Source organism: Hippopotamus amphibius, chromosome 4 (genome assembly GCF_030028045.1).
Source record: "Hippopotamus amphibius kiboko isolate mHipAmp2 chromosome 4, mHipAmp2.hap2, whole genome shotgun sequence".
NCBI lineage: Eukaryota > Metazoa > Chordata > Mammalia > Artiodactyla > Hippopotamidae > Hippopotamus > Hippopotamus amphibius.
The window spans coordinates 74,690,076-74,705,052 of NC_080189.1; the positions used below are offsets into that span (position 1 = coordinate 74,690,076).

The 14,977-nt window shown below is 39.9% G+C and overlaps 2 protein-coding genes across 2 annotated transcripts in view; one reads left to right on the forward strand and one right to left on the reverse strand.

Moving 5' to 3' along the window:
- DNAH11 (dynein axonemal heavy chain 11) overlaps positions 1–14,977 on the forward strand; it is a 315,727-nt gene that overhangs the window by 230,757 nt on the left and 69,993 nt on the right. The window contains 2 exon segments of the mRNA XM_057731719.1: positions 997–1,163; positions 14,093–14,328. Coding sequence (XP_057587702.1) covers positions 997–1,163; positions 14,093–14,328 — 403 coding nt within the window.
- Positions 12,050–12,855, reverse strand: LOC130851425 (protein BUD31 homolog). Its single transcript, XM_057731726.1, has one exon. The coding sequence runs from the start codon at positions 12,671–12,673 to the stop codon at positions 12,239–12,241; it is 435 nt and encodes a 144-aa protein (XP_057587709.1). The 5' UTR covers positions 12,674–12,855; the 3' UTR covers positions 12,050–12,238.

A 14,977-nucleotide genomic window follows, 5' to 3' on the forward strand; every position in this document is an offset into this window, starting at 1 on the left:
GTCTCTCTTCTTTCATGAGTAAAGCTAAATTCCACAGGGTTCTTCATTGCTTGTGCTATCAATTTGCTTGTTTTTTTTTTCAATTCCTATTAATTTGCATGTTCTTAGAATATGGTATTAAATTTTAGCATGCATTGAAACCAAGTGAATTAGTGAACTGTCCTGCAGTTCAGTCAATCCATAGATATTTATTGCAGTTTTATTCAAATCCAATATTAAGGGCTCCACATACTTAACCCAGAAATCAGTTTTAAAATGGCTAGCCAACCAGGTATAAGGACTTGAACAGCATTCTCTGAGCATACTGTCTTCAAAGCTAGTGAAGTCCTCGTGGTTTCCATCCGTTTACATAGGCTATAAGTTCTTTCACTGATTGAGTGGTCATATTACAAAAATAACCCAAGTTTGGTAACTACAAGCACTATTCTTTAATGTATAGAATCCTGGTTCATGTTTAATGTCTAAGCTTTATGTTTTAATTAATTCGCTGGTGTTTGTCATTTTCCTTTCTCTGTAATCAGCCCATGGCTGATATGTTGAAGATAATGTTTGCTTAGGGTGGTGTGGTACCATTGCTGGAAAGCAGGAGTGATGGCAAGCAGCTGAGCAGCCATGAAAAATCCTAACATGACTCAGTCTTGGCCACAGCTCTTGGTCCTCTACTCATAGAGACAGGAGAATCTTCTAAGAAGGACCTTCTTTTAAGAAGGATCTCAATCATAATTAAAGCGTTAGGGTACCCAACAAAAAGGAGATGTTAAAGATCTAATGTCGTATTGTCATAAACTGCACTGAGGAGAGTATGAGAGCACCTTTGTAATGATGGGTTCACGTGAATGAACGATGATCATAGACCGTCCAGTCATGTTCTGTTCCTTCTCAAGGCTGTGCGGAGTGACCTAGACTTAAACCGAGGTATAAGGTAATTACATTAAATGTTTCTTGAGTCGCTGCTCACCTTGAAATGACATAGGAGTAATCTTATCTTTCAGTCAGAGAAGATTCGCTGGGGTCAGTCTATTAAATCCTTCGAAGCTCAAGAGAAGACGCTCTGTGGAGATGTTCTCCTTACGGCAGCATATGTGTCTTACGTTGGATCCTTTACACAACAGTATCGCCAGGAACTGGTCGACTGCAAGTGGGTTCCTTTTCTTCAACAGAAGGTAAGCTCAGTTCCTAACCTTGGCCACATTTGGAATCGTCATATTGGAATTTCAGTAGTAAGAACAGTATCTATTCTAGGCTTTTTTGTACCTCTGTGATCTCAACTGACTGGAAATTCTGGTATTGAAGGAGATGTTTCTTGTGTGTTGCAGTTTTTCTTATTTTAATGATGGTTTCAACCAGGAGATGGGAAATAGAAAAATTATTTGTATGAACTATAGACATGTAGTTGGAAAACTGCTTTTAACAATCTGTTAATTGAAATCAAATTTGGATTATCGTGTTAGCATATAGCATGAAAATTTTGTTTTGTTACCAATATTGCAGGTTATTTGTTGAAGATTTTTTTCATAACTACTTTCAGATGAAAAGTGTAGCATTTTGTATATAAGTATAAAAAATAGCTTACCTTAAACTTGAAAATTCAAACCCATAAGCAAAATGAAATCATAGATTGGGGAGATTTCGAATCATGTAGTTTAAGATCATTCTTATACAAAGGCGAAAACTGAGACACAGAAGTTTAAATGACTTGATAAGGTCATAAAGAATAGAAAACCAGGCCACTGTTTTCTATGCAACACTGTGTCATCTCAGTTGATTAAAGCAGGTTCTTCATTTACATATCTAGCCCTTAAGAAATCCTAAATATTTGTATTCTATGTTGGTAATTATGCCTCAGTTTTCACAATAGTTGTTTTCATGACATAAAGACATGCCAGTGGAATTTTTGCAGATTCAATAAAATGAAGTATTTTGGGGGAAAGCCCATTATTAAAGGCATCCCATAATTAATAATTATAAAAGAAAAACCCTTTTGTGATTATTTAATGTAGCTGTCGTATCAAGCCATATTTTTTATATGGAAGACTTTTAAAAGGAGGTGATTTGTATTACTCCCTGAATGTTCAAGGTTTTCTTTAAGTATTTCTGCCATAAAATATGCCTTTTATGTAAGAGGATAAAGCATTCCGGTACTTTTGTCCACCTCCTGCTGCATTGTGAGTTTCAGGAGGTGTCAGCTAGCTAACTCTCCTCTCTTGTTTGTCAGTCTCATCTTCTGCAAACTTTAATCGTCTATATGGGTGTCTTGGTCTGGGTTGCCCTGTAACTAAGTCAGATTGATGATTGTCCTCTTTTGTGGTCTTCTCTGCATTCTCCACCATTGATAAAGTTTTCTTCTCCTTTCCAAAATTATAGGGAAATTCACTTCCTGATGTGCAAACTATTGAACTTCACATTGTCTTCTTCTTATAGTTACTTTTCACTCGGGATTATGTAATAGTATTAATGACATGAACTTAGGCTATCAATCATGTTTCATTTTTGAAATTGAAAACTTGCCATCTCAAATTTAAGTTTTAAAATGGAGTCTTAATTGCTGGTATCACATTCTTTAGTGTATGTGTTTCCGGTAAGTTTCCCATCAATTGATTTGTATTTTCCCGTTTACTTAAAATTCCAAATATGGAGTTCCATGAAGATAACATTCTGTTTTGAAGTATAAGATTGATTGACTTATCTAAACTGTTTAAACATATAGCCAAAGCAAAAATGATAATTTTCTGATGCTGTATGCTAAGCAAACATTCATTTTAACTACAGACCTGTGTTTCATTGTGGGTCCACAGTTCTCAGGACCCCCATGTCTGTTTTCAGTCATCCAGCACTCTCTCCTTTCCTCTTGAGTACATAGGCATCACGCCAACTGAGAAACAGACCCTCAGACATGACCAGCTTACTCTCACTCATCTCTGGGTATAGTCATGCTAAAGGGAGAGATTCCAAATTATATAAATGGCATGCTTTTGGAAGAGACTTTTTTGTCTGTAAGACCGCTGGCAGAAAGTGCTACATAAAACCTAAAAAATGTCTATTCTGTAGAATAGAGGTTTCCAGTTTCTGAGCTACTTACCTTCTACTCCTTATAGAATCAGACGCAGCAAAGTGGAAAGACAATCACATCTGTATGAACATGTGCCAAAGTCCAAGGGGAGCTGAAATTACTTACTCATGTTGATTTTTTGATGAATATTCCTCCATCGGTGTTCCCTCATCCTGTACTCCCAAGAAGCAACTCCTCTTACTGCTCCATAGTATATAGGGTATTTTCTATAGCCCCTTGCTCTCCTGAGTGTCTCTGGCTTGTCAGTTTGACTTGGGTATCCTGGGGACTCCAACAGTTTGTAAATTAACCAGTCAACAAGTGACTAGGATTTGTGTCATTTTAAAAATCTCTAAACTAAGCATCTCATTTATTAATGATTTGTTGACATATTTAAGGTAACTGTGGAGAGAAAACTCTTATAAAGTAAGACAGCAATCCTTAATGTGTTCCTAGAAATGAAGACTTTATATTCTAAATGCACCAAAACTCCAAAGTTTAATGAACAAATTTAACTCAGTTCAAGTCAGAATTTCAAGGGGAATTATATTTTAACTTGACCCAGTGATTCTAAAGTTTGCTGGAAGAATATATTTTTTAACAACACTGACATAATTTTGGAATAGAACAGTAAGAGGGCATTGTCCTTCAAGATATTAGAATATATTCTAAAGCTAAAATAATTACAACAAAGTGGTTCTTCAAGGGAAATAGAAAACTAGAATAGAATAGAGTTTAGAAGCATTTAAGAATGTAGAGAGATATTTGATATATTTAATATATGATAATCTATAAACTCTCACAACTGCATCTATCACCTCCAACATTTCTACTCATATACCGTCCTTCCTCCTGATGCTGTAAGATGATACTTCTATTTAAGGCCAGCCATTTGGGTTGTAGTCTAGCTTCCATCCCTTTTCCCTTCCTTGAGGACAGTTCTAGACAGCTTCTTCCCTCTCTGTCATCCGCAATTTTTCTGTCTTGACTGATTCATTACTAGATCATTCCCACCAGCATTGAAACATACGTTTCTCGCATTAAAAATAAATATACCAATGAATTTCTCTTGACTCTTCCTGCCCCTCCAGCTATTCCTTCATTTCTCTGCTCTTACTTACAGTCACCACTTTAGGAGAGGAATGTACATTCACAGTCTCTAAATCCTCCCTCCACATTTCTGAGTCACTCCAGACAGGCTTTTGTCCCCACCACTCCACCAAAACGCCTCTTGTCAGATTTTGCTTCCACATTGCTAAGTTGGGTGGTTTGTTTTCCATTCTCATCGTCCTTAACTGAATTTGATGCAATTGATCACTCCATCCTCCCGTCAATACTTGCTTCACTTGATTCTAAGGAATCACCCTCCCCCCATCTTCCTCATACCTCACTGGTCAGTTTTACTCTTACTTCTTTGTTGATTTTTTTCCCTCTTTTCTCCAATCTCTTAATCTTGAAATGACCCAAACTTCAATCTTGGAGCTGCTTGTTACTAGGTCCATGGCTTTAAATGTCACCTGGACACCACTAACTTCTAAATGTGTACCTACAGCCCAGACAATGGCATCTTCACGTCTATGTCTGAAAGATGTCTCAAATATAGAACATCACAACTGAAATCCTGATCTTCTCCCTAAAACTTCTCCTACTCAAGTATTCTCGATTTATTTAATGGTAGGTCCATCCTTTTGTTAGCTCAGGCCAAAACAACTTGGAGCCACTTGATGTCACTCTTTTTCTGACACACACATCCAGTCCATCTAGGAAATTCTGTAGGCTGCACCTTTAAAATATATTCAGAATCTGTCCAATTTTCACCACCTTCACTGCTTCCATCCTGGGCCAAGCCATCATCTTCCTCTTGAATTACTTCGAAAACCTTCTAACTGGTTTCCTTGCTTCTACATTTGCGACTTCTCTGCAAAATTGGATCTCAACGTATCAGCCAGTGTGACCCTTTAAAAATGCAAGTCAGATTAAGTGAATTTTCTTCTAACATCACTCTGATGACTCCCCATTGCACTCAGAGCAAAAGCTAGAAACCCTGCAGAGGCTTGTAAAACCCTATGTGATTTGGCCCCATTAGCTGCCTTTATCTCACTTCCTGTTATTCCTTTTCTCACCATTCTGCTCTAGTCACACTGGCCCCCTTCCTTGAGTTTAACAGATATGCTCCAGCCTCAAGCCCTCTGCACTAGCTGTTTCTTCTGTCTTGAAGTGTCTTCCCTCAGGACATGTCTCACTCCCTTCTATCAATAGGCCTTTATTCAAACACCTTCAAATCCCTAGGTGTGATTACAACTTTCATCCCTCAGCATGCCTCATTCTGCTTCATTTTTTTTCACCATAACATTTATTACTTTCTAATATGTTACTTCATTTATAGATTTGTTATGGTTAATATCTTTCTTCTCCCCCAGATAAAGTGTAAGATCCATGGAAACAAGTATTTTGTATGTTTTGTTCACTGCTCTATCATAGAATGGTGCCCTAGAACACTGTGGATGTTCAGTATTTCTTTTCATTGAGATATAGTTTGTGTAGCATACTCTTCACCCATTTAAAGTATACAATTCAGTGGTGTTTAGTATATTCACAGAGTTGTGCAACTATTATCACAGTCAATTCTAGAACAATTTCATCATTCCCAGTATAAACCCCACACCCATTAGCTATCACCTCTAATCACTCTATCCTTACTAGGCTTAGACAACCACTAATCTATTTTATGTCTCTAAAGATTTGCCTGTTCTGAACATTTCATATGAATGAACTCATAAGATATGTGGTATTTTATGACTGACTTCTTTCCCTTAGCATGTTTTTTTAAGCTCTTTATTGGAATATAATTGCTTTACACTGTTGTGCCAGTTTTTGCTGTACAACAAAGTGAATCAGCTGTATTTATACATATGTCCCCATATCCCCTCCCTCCCTCAACTCCTTCCCACCCTCCCTATCCCAACCCTCTAAGTCATCACCCATCATTGAGTTGCTCTCCCTATGTTATGCAGCAGCTTCCCACTAACACTTCGCATGTTTTTAAAGTTCATCTGTGAGGTAGCCTGTGTCAGTAATTAATTCCTTTTTATGCCTGAATGATATTCCTTATGTGGGTATACCAAATTTCATTTATCCATTCGTCAGTTGGTGGTCATTTGGGTTGTTTCTACGTTTTGATTATTGTGAATAATTCAGCTATGAACACTTGAATTATTCACGTACAAGGTTTTGTGTGTGGACATGTTTCATTTCTCTTTGGTACATACCTAGGAGTGGAATTTTCTAGCTGTATGGTAACTCTGTGCTTAATATTTTGAGGGACTACCAATACACATGATAAAATAAATGTGTGCTTAAATGCATATTGTGTATCAGTGGCGGAGGTAATAGATTATTCAATAAATGATGATAGAACAACTGACCAACCATTTGGGCAGAAATACAACTAGGGCTCTGCTTCATGGCTTCATGGTAAATAAAAGGAGTTTCAAGTGATTTAAGTATTAGAATGTTAAATAACTTAAAAGGAAATGTAGATGAACTGATGTATAATTATAAAATGGACAGTATAGGTGAACATTACAGAATTAGTGAGGGGCCATGTTATAACCCCATATAATAAACTAAGAAAAGAACTTTGAACTTAATACTAGGCGTAAGAAGTCATTGAAGGATTTTAAGTAGGGCTGTGACATGATCAGATTATTCATTTGGAAGCTCACACCGGCCACAGAGGGAACAGTGACTTGGAGGGGGAAGAGACTACTGTTATCTGTTAGAACGACAGCCCAGAAGACAATGGACTGAACAAAGGGATGACAGTAGATGTGGCAAGCATGGGAGTGATTCTAGAGGAGGCAAGGAAGAAGCGTTGATGAAACAAAGAAATGGATTGATGGAGAGAAAGTAAATATGTGGAGGAGCTGTTCCCTCAGATTAAAATTAGTTTGAGAAAAAAGACAGAGAGTTTGGTTTTAGGAATATTGAGGTGTCTCTGAAACGTTCAAGTGTCAATAACCAGTAGAGAGAGCTGGACAAGAGCCTTACTAGATGGGAGTCATATTTGGGAGTCATCGATGTACAGGTAGTTCTTTTTTTTTTTTTAACTTTTATTTTTTTTTAACATTTATTTATTTATTTATTCACTGCATTGGGTCTTCATTGCTGCACACAGGCTTTCTCTAGTTGCAGCAAGTGGGGGCTACTCTTCATTGTGGTGTTCAGGCTACTCATTGTGGTGGCTTCTCTTGTTATGGAGCACAGACTCAATAGTTGAGGCTCACGGGGTCTAGAGCACAGGCTCAATAGTCGTGGTGCACGGGCTTAGTTGCTCCACGGCATGTGGGATCTTCCTGGAGCAGAGCTTGAACCCATGTCTCCTGCATTGGCAGGTAGATTCTTAACCACTTCACCACCTAGGAAGTCCTACAGGTAGTTCTTGAAACTATAAGTGTGGTGAGATCTAGGGAAGAGGTTTAGAGTGAAGTGAGCTAAGTCAGTGCTGAAGTGTAAATAGGAAGTCAAGAGAAATGAAGATGGTGCAGTAAGAGATTGGAGAAGCACCAGGCAAGAGTGGTGTCATAGGAGATAAGAGTGGAAATATGGGGATGGTCAGTGATGCCAAAGCCATAGAGACAAGTGAGAAAAGAACTAAAAACTAAAAGTGTCATCAGTCTTGGAAATGTGAAGGTCTTTGTAACCGTGCAGGTCTTTGTGACCATGAAGGTGTAATGAGCCAGAAGCCAGATTGCACTGAGTTATATAGGAAGTGAGGAAAGTAGGCAGAAAAGACAGATTGTTCTTGTAGGAATTTGCCTGTGAAGAGAAGGAGATGAACAGAAGTGCCTAGTTAGAGACAGGAAGCTAAATGGTTTGTTTTTTCAGTATGAATGAGACTGGAGCATATTTCTATGCTTCTAGAGAAGGAATGGAAAAGGAATTGCTGATGATAAAAGGGGGAGGAGGGCTGATACATTAAGAACTGGGAAGAAGGAATAAGAATAGAGGAAAATGGAATGACCCTCAGGTAGAAGAAGCAAGACTCTGTCAACTTAGGTGGGAGGGAAGGAGACAAAGGTGAACATGGGCACAGGTACTGATAGAGGGAAAGAAAGTTGATGTAGTCATAGCTGCTGGTCTCTCTTCTCTCAGCACAGCAGGAAATTGCGATGCCAGTTGGCCGAAGATAAGAAACTTGAAACTAGGAGAATGCTTGTGAGGAGGGTGGTGAAAACATCAAAAATACCCATTGAGAGCAGTCAAAGAGTAGATGTTATGTGGTGCTTTAAGAAACCAAAGATGAATTTGGAAAAAATAAATTTGTAGTCACAGTAATAAAGCTTTCATCAGCAATGCTCACAGTCTGGGAGCAAAAAGAGAGGACAGAGCATGTTTAATTCAGCCAAGGTACAAGATTTATAGGCAGATAAGCCAGAAGGAAAAGAAGGCAGGGTAGGTCACGTGACAGTCAAAAGAGCAGTTAAAGAGTGGAAGGTGCTATTTAGGTTGGGCAGAGATGTGAGTGTAGCTAAAAGTTAGTGGTTCAACATATAGTAGAGTTTCTCAAAAATTAAATGTGTTGATAGAATTACCATATGATCCAACAATTCCACTTCTGGGAATCTACTACCCGAAGAATGTAAAAAGAACAGATGCAAACAGATGTTTGTATATTTGTTCATAGCAGTATTACACACAGTAGCCAAAAGGTGGAAGAAATCTGAATGTCCATCAACAGATGAACGGATAAAGAAAATGTGACACATACATGCAGTGGAATATTATTCAGTCTTAAAAAGGAAGGCACATGCTACAGCATGGATGAACCTCGTAGATGTTATGCTAAGTGAAATAAGCCAGTCATAAAAGGAAAATATTGTATGATTCCACCTATATGAGGTTCCTAGAATAATCAGATTCATAGAAAAAGAAAATGCTGTGGTCGTTGCCAGGGGCAGGGGTTATTGGGAGTTATTGTTTACTGGGTATGGGGCTTCAGCTTGGGAAGATGAAAAAATTCTGGAGATGGATTGTAGTGGTGACTGCGCAACAATGTGAATGTACTTAATATCACTGAACTGTACACTTTAAAATGAATAAAATGGCAGATTTTATGATATGTATGTTTTGCCACAATGAAAAATATGTGATGGGTGAAGGACTGGGTGTCTTAATGCTATTGGTAAGAGTAAATATTATGTTTAACAGTGTGAGAGAGGTATAGATAATCACGGTTAAAGAATTGGGTATTAAACGTTTAGATTTCAATAATGAAATAATTTCAGATTATTACAAGGTCTGGGACAGCATTTGTCATCTAAAGAAGGAGATGGTATAATACCCTACCCAAACATATCAGCACCATTGAGGGTGGGATGGGGATGTTATGTGATCTTCCCAGTTGGTTCTGATATTTTCCCCTTCCTCCGCCTCTTCCATCAGAATGCTAGAGTGGAAAGGAAATGTAGAGCTTTGGCATGAAGGATGTTGAGGCTGGAGAGTGGTTTCATTATCTCCATGAGCACTGAGGTTGTCACAGATTGAGAGCCAAACTTGGGAAGTAAGGAGGACCAATAGCTAAGGCTTTAATATGAGGAGGATACATAGAGGGTTGTATAGGTGGACTCCATGGGCCTCAGAGGTGGCATTTTTTACTTAAGGACGAAAGAGCTGTGGTCTTGGAATGACCACAGCTTGCTTATTTACAGGGGAGTAAGAAGAATAACCAGTGTTACCCACACACCTTTTTTCAGTAATGGGAATATTAAAAAAATGAACTACTTTAAGAAAGCCCTCAAGGAACGTGAGACCCTAAGGCAGTGGTTCTTGGACTCCAGCCTCGTGTTTAAATCATGTGGGAGTGAACTTCTAAAAAATATAGATGCCAGTTGAAGTTGAATCATTCCAGACTGGGGGTGGGGAGGATGGAGGTGAGGAGCAGGTGTCGGCAGCTTTGAAAGCTCTCCTGCGATTCTAATATGCAGCCTGGGGGTGAGAGCCAGTGCCCTAGGGAAGAGCTGGGTTTTGGCTGAGACAAGCAGGTAGAGGGAGCAATAGAGTTTGGCCCAAGTAGGACTAGGATACTACAGGACATGTGGGAACAGTTGTCCGAAAGTGCGACGGTGGGGACATGAGTTTGGGGGAGGGCATGGGGAAGAAACAGCAGCATGGTGGTAACTGAAAAGGACAGGGATGGTAGGCAAACATGGCCTTGAGGGGCAAAATAAAATTGTTACCCAAAATTGTTTCCATCCAAAGTTATCTTCTGCTGGGCAGACAAACGAAGACATGGGCAAGTTCAAGGAGGCATTTGCGCTCCACTCATTAATGTGACCTAGCAGTTTATAGACAGAGCAAATACATGGAATTATTATACATGGAGTTAACCTTTCTAAGCATCAGTGTCCTAAGAGAGAGTTAACCTTTCTAAGCCTCAGTGTCCAGAGAGAGAGAGAGAGAGAGACACTTTGCAGAACTCCTATAAGAGTGAAGTGAGGCAATGAGCAGAGTGAATGTATATGAGTAAATTTTATAAACACTTTAAGACTTGCAAATATTGGTTGTTTTGTTACCGTCATATTAAAAGAAACTGGGAGTCTTACCTCATCTGGAAGTTCCCTTTTATCCTTTGGAATGTGCCACTTGGTCAGTTCTCAGAGGATCCTGATTAGTGGTTTGGTGTTAGGTTTAGTCTAGCTTGGCTCAGGGCATGTGCTTCCAGCCTGCTCTTTTCTCTCTACTAAAAGCTTCTTAAGAGGGGAGCCTCTTCCCCCCCCCCCTTTTTTTTTTCAGCTCCATCCTGACTGACAACATGTTGCACTATTTAATGAAGCAATTAGATGGATTCTTACCTACTTGCTAGGCTGACTCTGGACTCCCTCTTTGCACTTGGTTTCTGAACTCAGAGTCTTTTCTGCAGACGCCTTCAAGGAATTCTGCAAAGAAGAGTGGATTAAAAAGAAGATAACATATGAATTGAGGTTTATTTTTCCCAGCCTAAACCTAGGTTAAAATTTACTGTGAAAGTGATAACTGTATAGTAACTACCAAGAAAACTTTTGATGAAAAAAATTTATATAGTCACGCAGCTGCAAATTTCAACATAATACTATAAAGCAAATATCCTAAACTTTATTTTTAAAAATCTAAGTTTCAAAGTATTTTACAGTATTTACAATATTCTTTAGCATGAGTTACCTGCTTTATTTCTCCTACTAGGTTAAAGTGGCCATTAATAAAGGGGGACTTCTCTTTGATCCCCTGCACTGTACTCTGTACACAGGAGGTGTTCAAACAATTCAAAGTATTGAATTTAGACTCAAGAGCTGCATGCTTACTCCTTATAGCATCAGAAATTAAAGTTATTTTAAGCCTCTAGTTGTTTCAAGTTGTTTGTATTAAGTAGAAGGTAAGAAACTAAAGCCATGGAGTTCTTGTTCATAAGAGGATGCTTATTCTATAAGATAGTGATTTGCTTGTGGAGTCAGATAACAAGGCTGCTTGTTCCTATCAGTAAGAGGTAGAGTTTGATTTATTTATGAAATACCATTGTCAGGAACAGTAGGTATATTATACTAACTTTTCCTGTACTAACCTCACATCGCATCCCAGCTTTACTGTGGGAATTCTTCCAGCATTCTGTTTGCTGAAGCTCTGTGGGCAACCAAGAAATGAAACGCCTACTGCTGCTACAGCCTCCCCTGCCTACTTCATCCAGGTTGGGCACTTACTGCCTCTCTTATGGAGACGTGTTTCCATGTTAGTCCCCAGCCCGGGGACTAGTCACTTATGCATCTTGCTGATCGTGGTGTCTCCAGACATATGCAGGAGGTACTCAGTAAACATTTGGGGATTGATGACCAATCGAATAAATTCCTTTCTACAATCTTGTTTATTTTTTGTAGAATCAGTCCATTTTTGTAAAGAACTGATGCTTATCTTTTTTTTTAAAAAATGCTACTTAACTAATTTTTTTTTTTTTTTTTTTTTTTTTTTTAAGAGTACGAGTTTTATTTCTACAAATCACAGCTGACAAACACCAAAGCCTTCACACGTAGGGACCATGCTCCTATCGGGCCTGGGGGGCCGCTCTGAGGAAGAGCTGCTCCCAGGAAAGGGTGGCGTTGACAGGGAGAAACCTGCGCAGTCCAGGGTCCAGGGCGGACAGGGGGTCGGGGCCCGCCGGTCTCAGCCGGAGCAGCCCCGGCAGCCGCAGTGTGTGCACTCAATGATCCGGCCCACTTCCAACTTGCTTTTGGGGACCCGGCAAATGCAGTTCGTCCCAAAATTGGTGTCCCGTGTCTGAATGCACCGCAGGCAGCATAGGTTCTCATATCCTTGCTTTTTCCATTTTGCGATCAGGTTTTTATCTGCATAGCCTTCTTTAATACAATATTCATACAGTTCTCTGCTTATGGCTTTCCGCTTGTAGAAGAGGTCAAAGATATAGCGGGTTTTCTGGTGATGGATCCTGAAGATGGGCCACAGAGATTCCACTTTCCTCTTTCCCTCGTGAGGTTCTGTTTCAGCTTCTCTCATCTTTTGATCTAATTCATCCAGCGTTGGCTCAATCAACTCCCAGCCATCTGGGGGAGCTTTCCGGCTTCTTTTGACTTTAGGCATTTTTTCCCCAGAAGATAATCTGCAAAGATCTTAGGGTCTGTTTCCCAAGAGTGTAATAGAAAGATCTCTGGTCTCTTCAGTTATAGACTTAGGTTCTTGTCCAGCTGTGACTTTGGAGAGGTCACATTCCCTCTCTGGTCCTCAATCTTGTCAGGTCCTCCGTTGCCACCGGACGCCCCTTCTCTACTTAACTAATTTTTAATTAATTAGTTTATTTATTTATTTATTGGCTGCATTGGGTCTTCGTTGCTGCACACGGGCTTTCTCTAGTTGCTGTGAGCGGGGGCTACTCTTCACTGTGGTGTGCAGGCTTCTCATTGTAGTGGCTCCTCTTGTTGCAGAGCATGGGCTCCAGGTGCATGGGCTTCAATAGTTGCAGCACATGGGCTCAATAGCTGTGGCTCCCGGGCTCTAGAGCACAGGCTCAATAGTTGTGGCACACGGGCTTAGTTGCTCCGTGGCATGTGGGATCTTCCCAGAGCAGAGCTTGAACCCATGTCTCCTGCATTGGCAGGCGGGTTCTTAACCACTGCACCACCTAGGAAGTCCGAGAACTGATGCTTATCTTTAAAATAGGTTTCTCCTTCTTTCCCTCTCTTTTAAAGGAGACAACTCCCCACTTTGTTTTTAAAAATTTCTTACTGAAGTGTAGTTGACTTACAATATTATGTTTTAGGTGTACAGCTGAAGTAATTCAGTTATGTAGTTATACTTTTTCAGGTGATTTTCCATTATAGGTTATTACAAGATATTGAATATTGTTTCCTGGGTTATACAGTACATCCTTGCTGCTTTTTATGTAAAGTAGTTTGTATCTGTTAATCCCATACTCCTAATTATCCGTCCCTCCAACAATTCCCTACTTTGTAATACTGCTTTTCACAATCACAGCGTAGACAGTTTCCTCTCAGAGGAGAGGCTGCAGTCTACATGCTGGGCACCACCACAAGCGGATGGAGTTCCAACGGACTGAATACATTCCATGAATGCACCCCAGAGAGAGAAGTCATCTCTCTGTAGTCTTGATCTATAGGAAAAGATGAAGCAAGAGAGTGCATTTTAGCCTTGCTTTATGTGGGGTGGTTACTCCATTAGGCAAATACATTTCTGTTGTCCTGCCATCCTTCCTGGAGTCTAAATTCACTCTCACTTTGTTGGGGTTGCTTTAGATGTATATAGAGGGCAAAGTCCCTTTCGTGTGAAGCCAGATAGTTGCAGGAACAAACCACATGTTGAATGCTGCAGTTGACAGCATTCTAAGAGGTAAACCCCAGGCTTATTGGGTCGCGTTGTATTTTGTGATGAGAGTTTTATTTGGCTTTTGAGAGTCGGAGGAGAATTTGTACGTGTTCTCTTGTTTTCTTATCTGTCCTGCTCGGCCACACTGGCAGTTTACTGGCTTTAACTCTGATTTTAAAGGTCTCCATCCCAATAACTGAAGGCCTGGACGTGATTGCCATGTTGACGGACGATGCCACAATTGCCACCTGGAATAATGAAGGACTGCCTAGTGACAGAATGTCCACCGAGAACGCCGCTATCCTAACGCACTGCGAGCGCTGGCCCCTGATGATAGATCCCCAGCAGCAGGGAGTTAAGTGGATCAAGAACAAGTATGGAAGTGACCTGAAAGTCACACATGTGGGCCGGAAAGGGTATGTGAAATCTGAAGGGCTGACTTCCTGCTGAGTTGCCAGAAATGGGTCTGGTTTTTACAAAGTCCTGGCATTTCTGAGACCTCTCTGCCACTTTGAAATGTGGTAGTTTGGTCAGACTTGTTTATCTGCCTGCTCACATTTCACATAAAGTATCTCCACTGAAAGGGCATTTATGCTGCATGGCATCCACTTACCTGAAGAAGGAGTCAGTTGGAAGGTTAGAACAAACACTGCATGTGAGAGGAAAAATTTCCTAAGACCAAGAATGAAGATATGATGTGTTATAACCCTTCTTTAGGACTTTGGCATATGGTAACCCAGGAATTGTCAACTGCACCTATAGACTTAATGATGTTTCCAATTGTATTCCTAAATGTGTACTTTGCCCACAGTGGGGTTTTAACACGGCTCAATTCCCAACATGGAGTGCCTGAAGATAATTTTTTAGTCAAGCTTTACATGTCACTTTTGGGAACTGAATGTACTCTGAGATTTTCTGTCACTTGGTCCTCATGACAGTGTTTTCTGATAAGTAGAAAGCTGTCTTGTATGTAGTTGGTCTTCATTTAATGCTGAATAAATAATTTTAGACTTACTGATACTTCATTTTACCCCTCCATCATCTTTTGACATGTAGAATGGAATA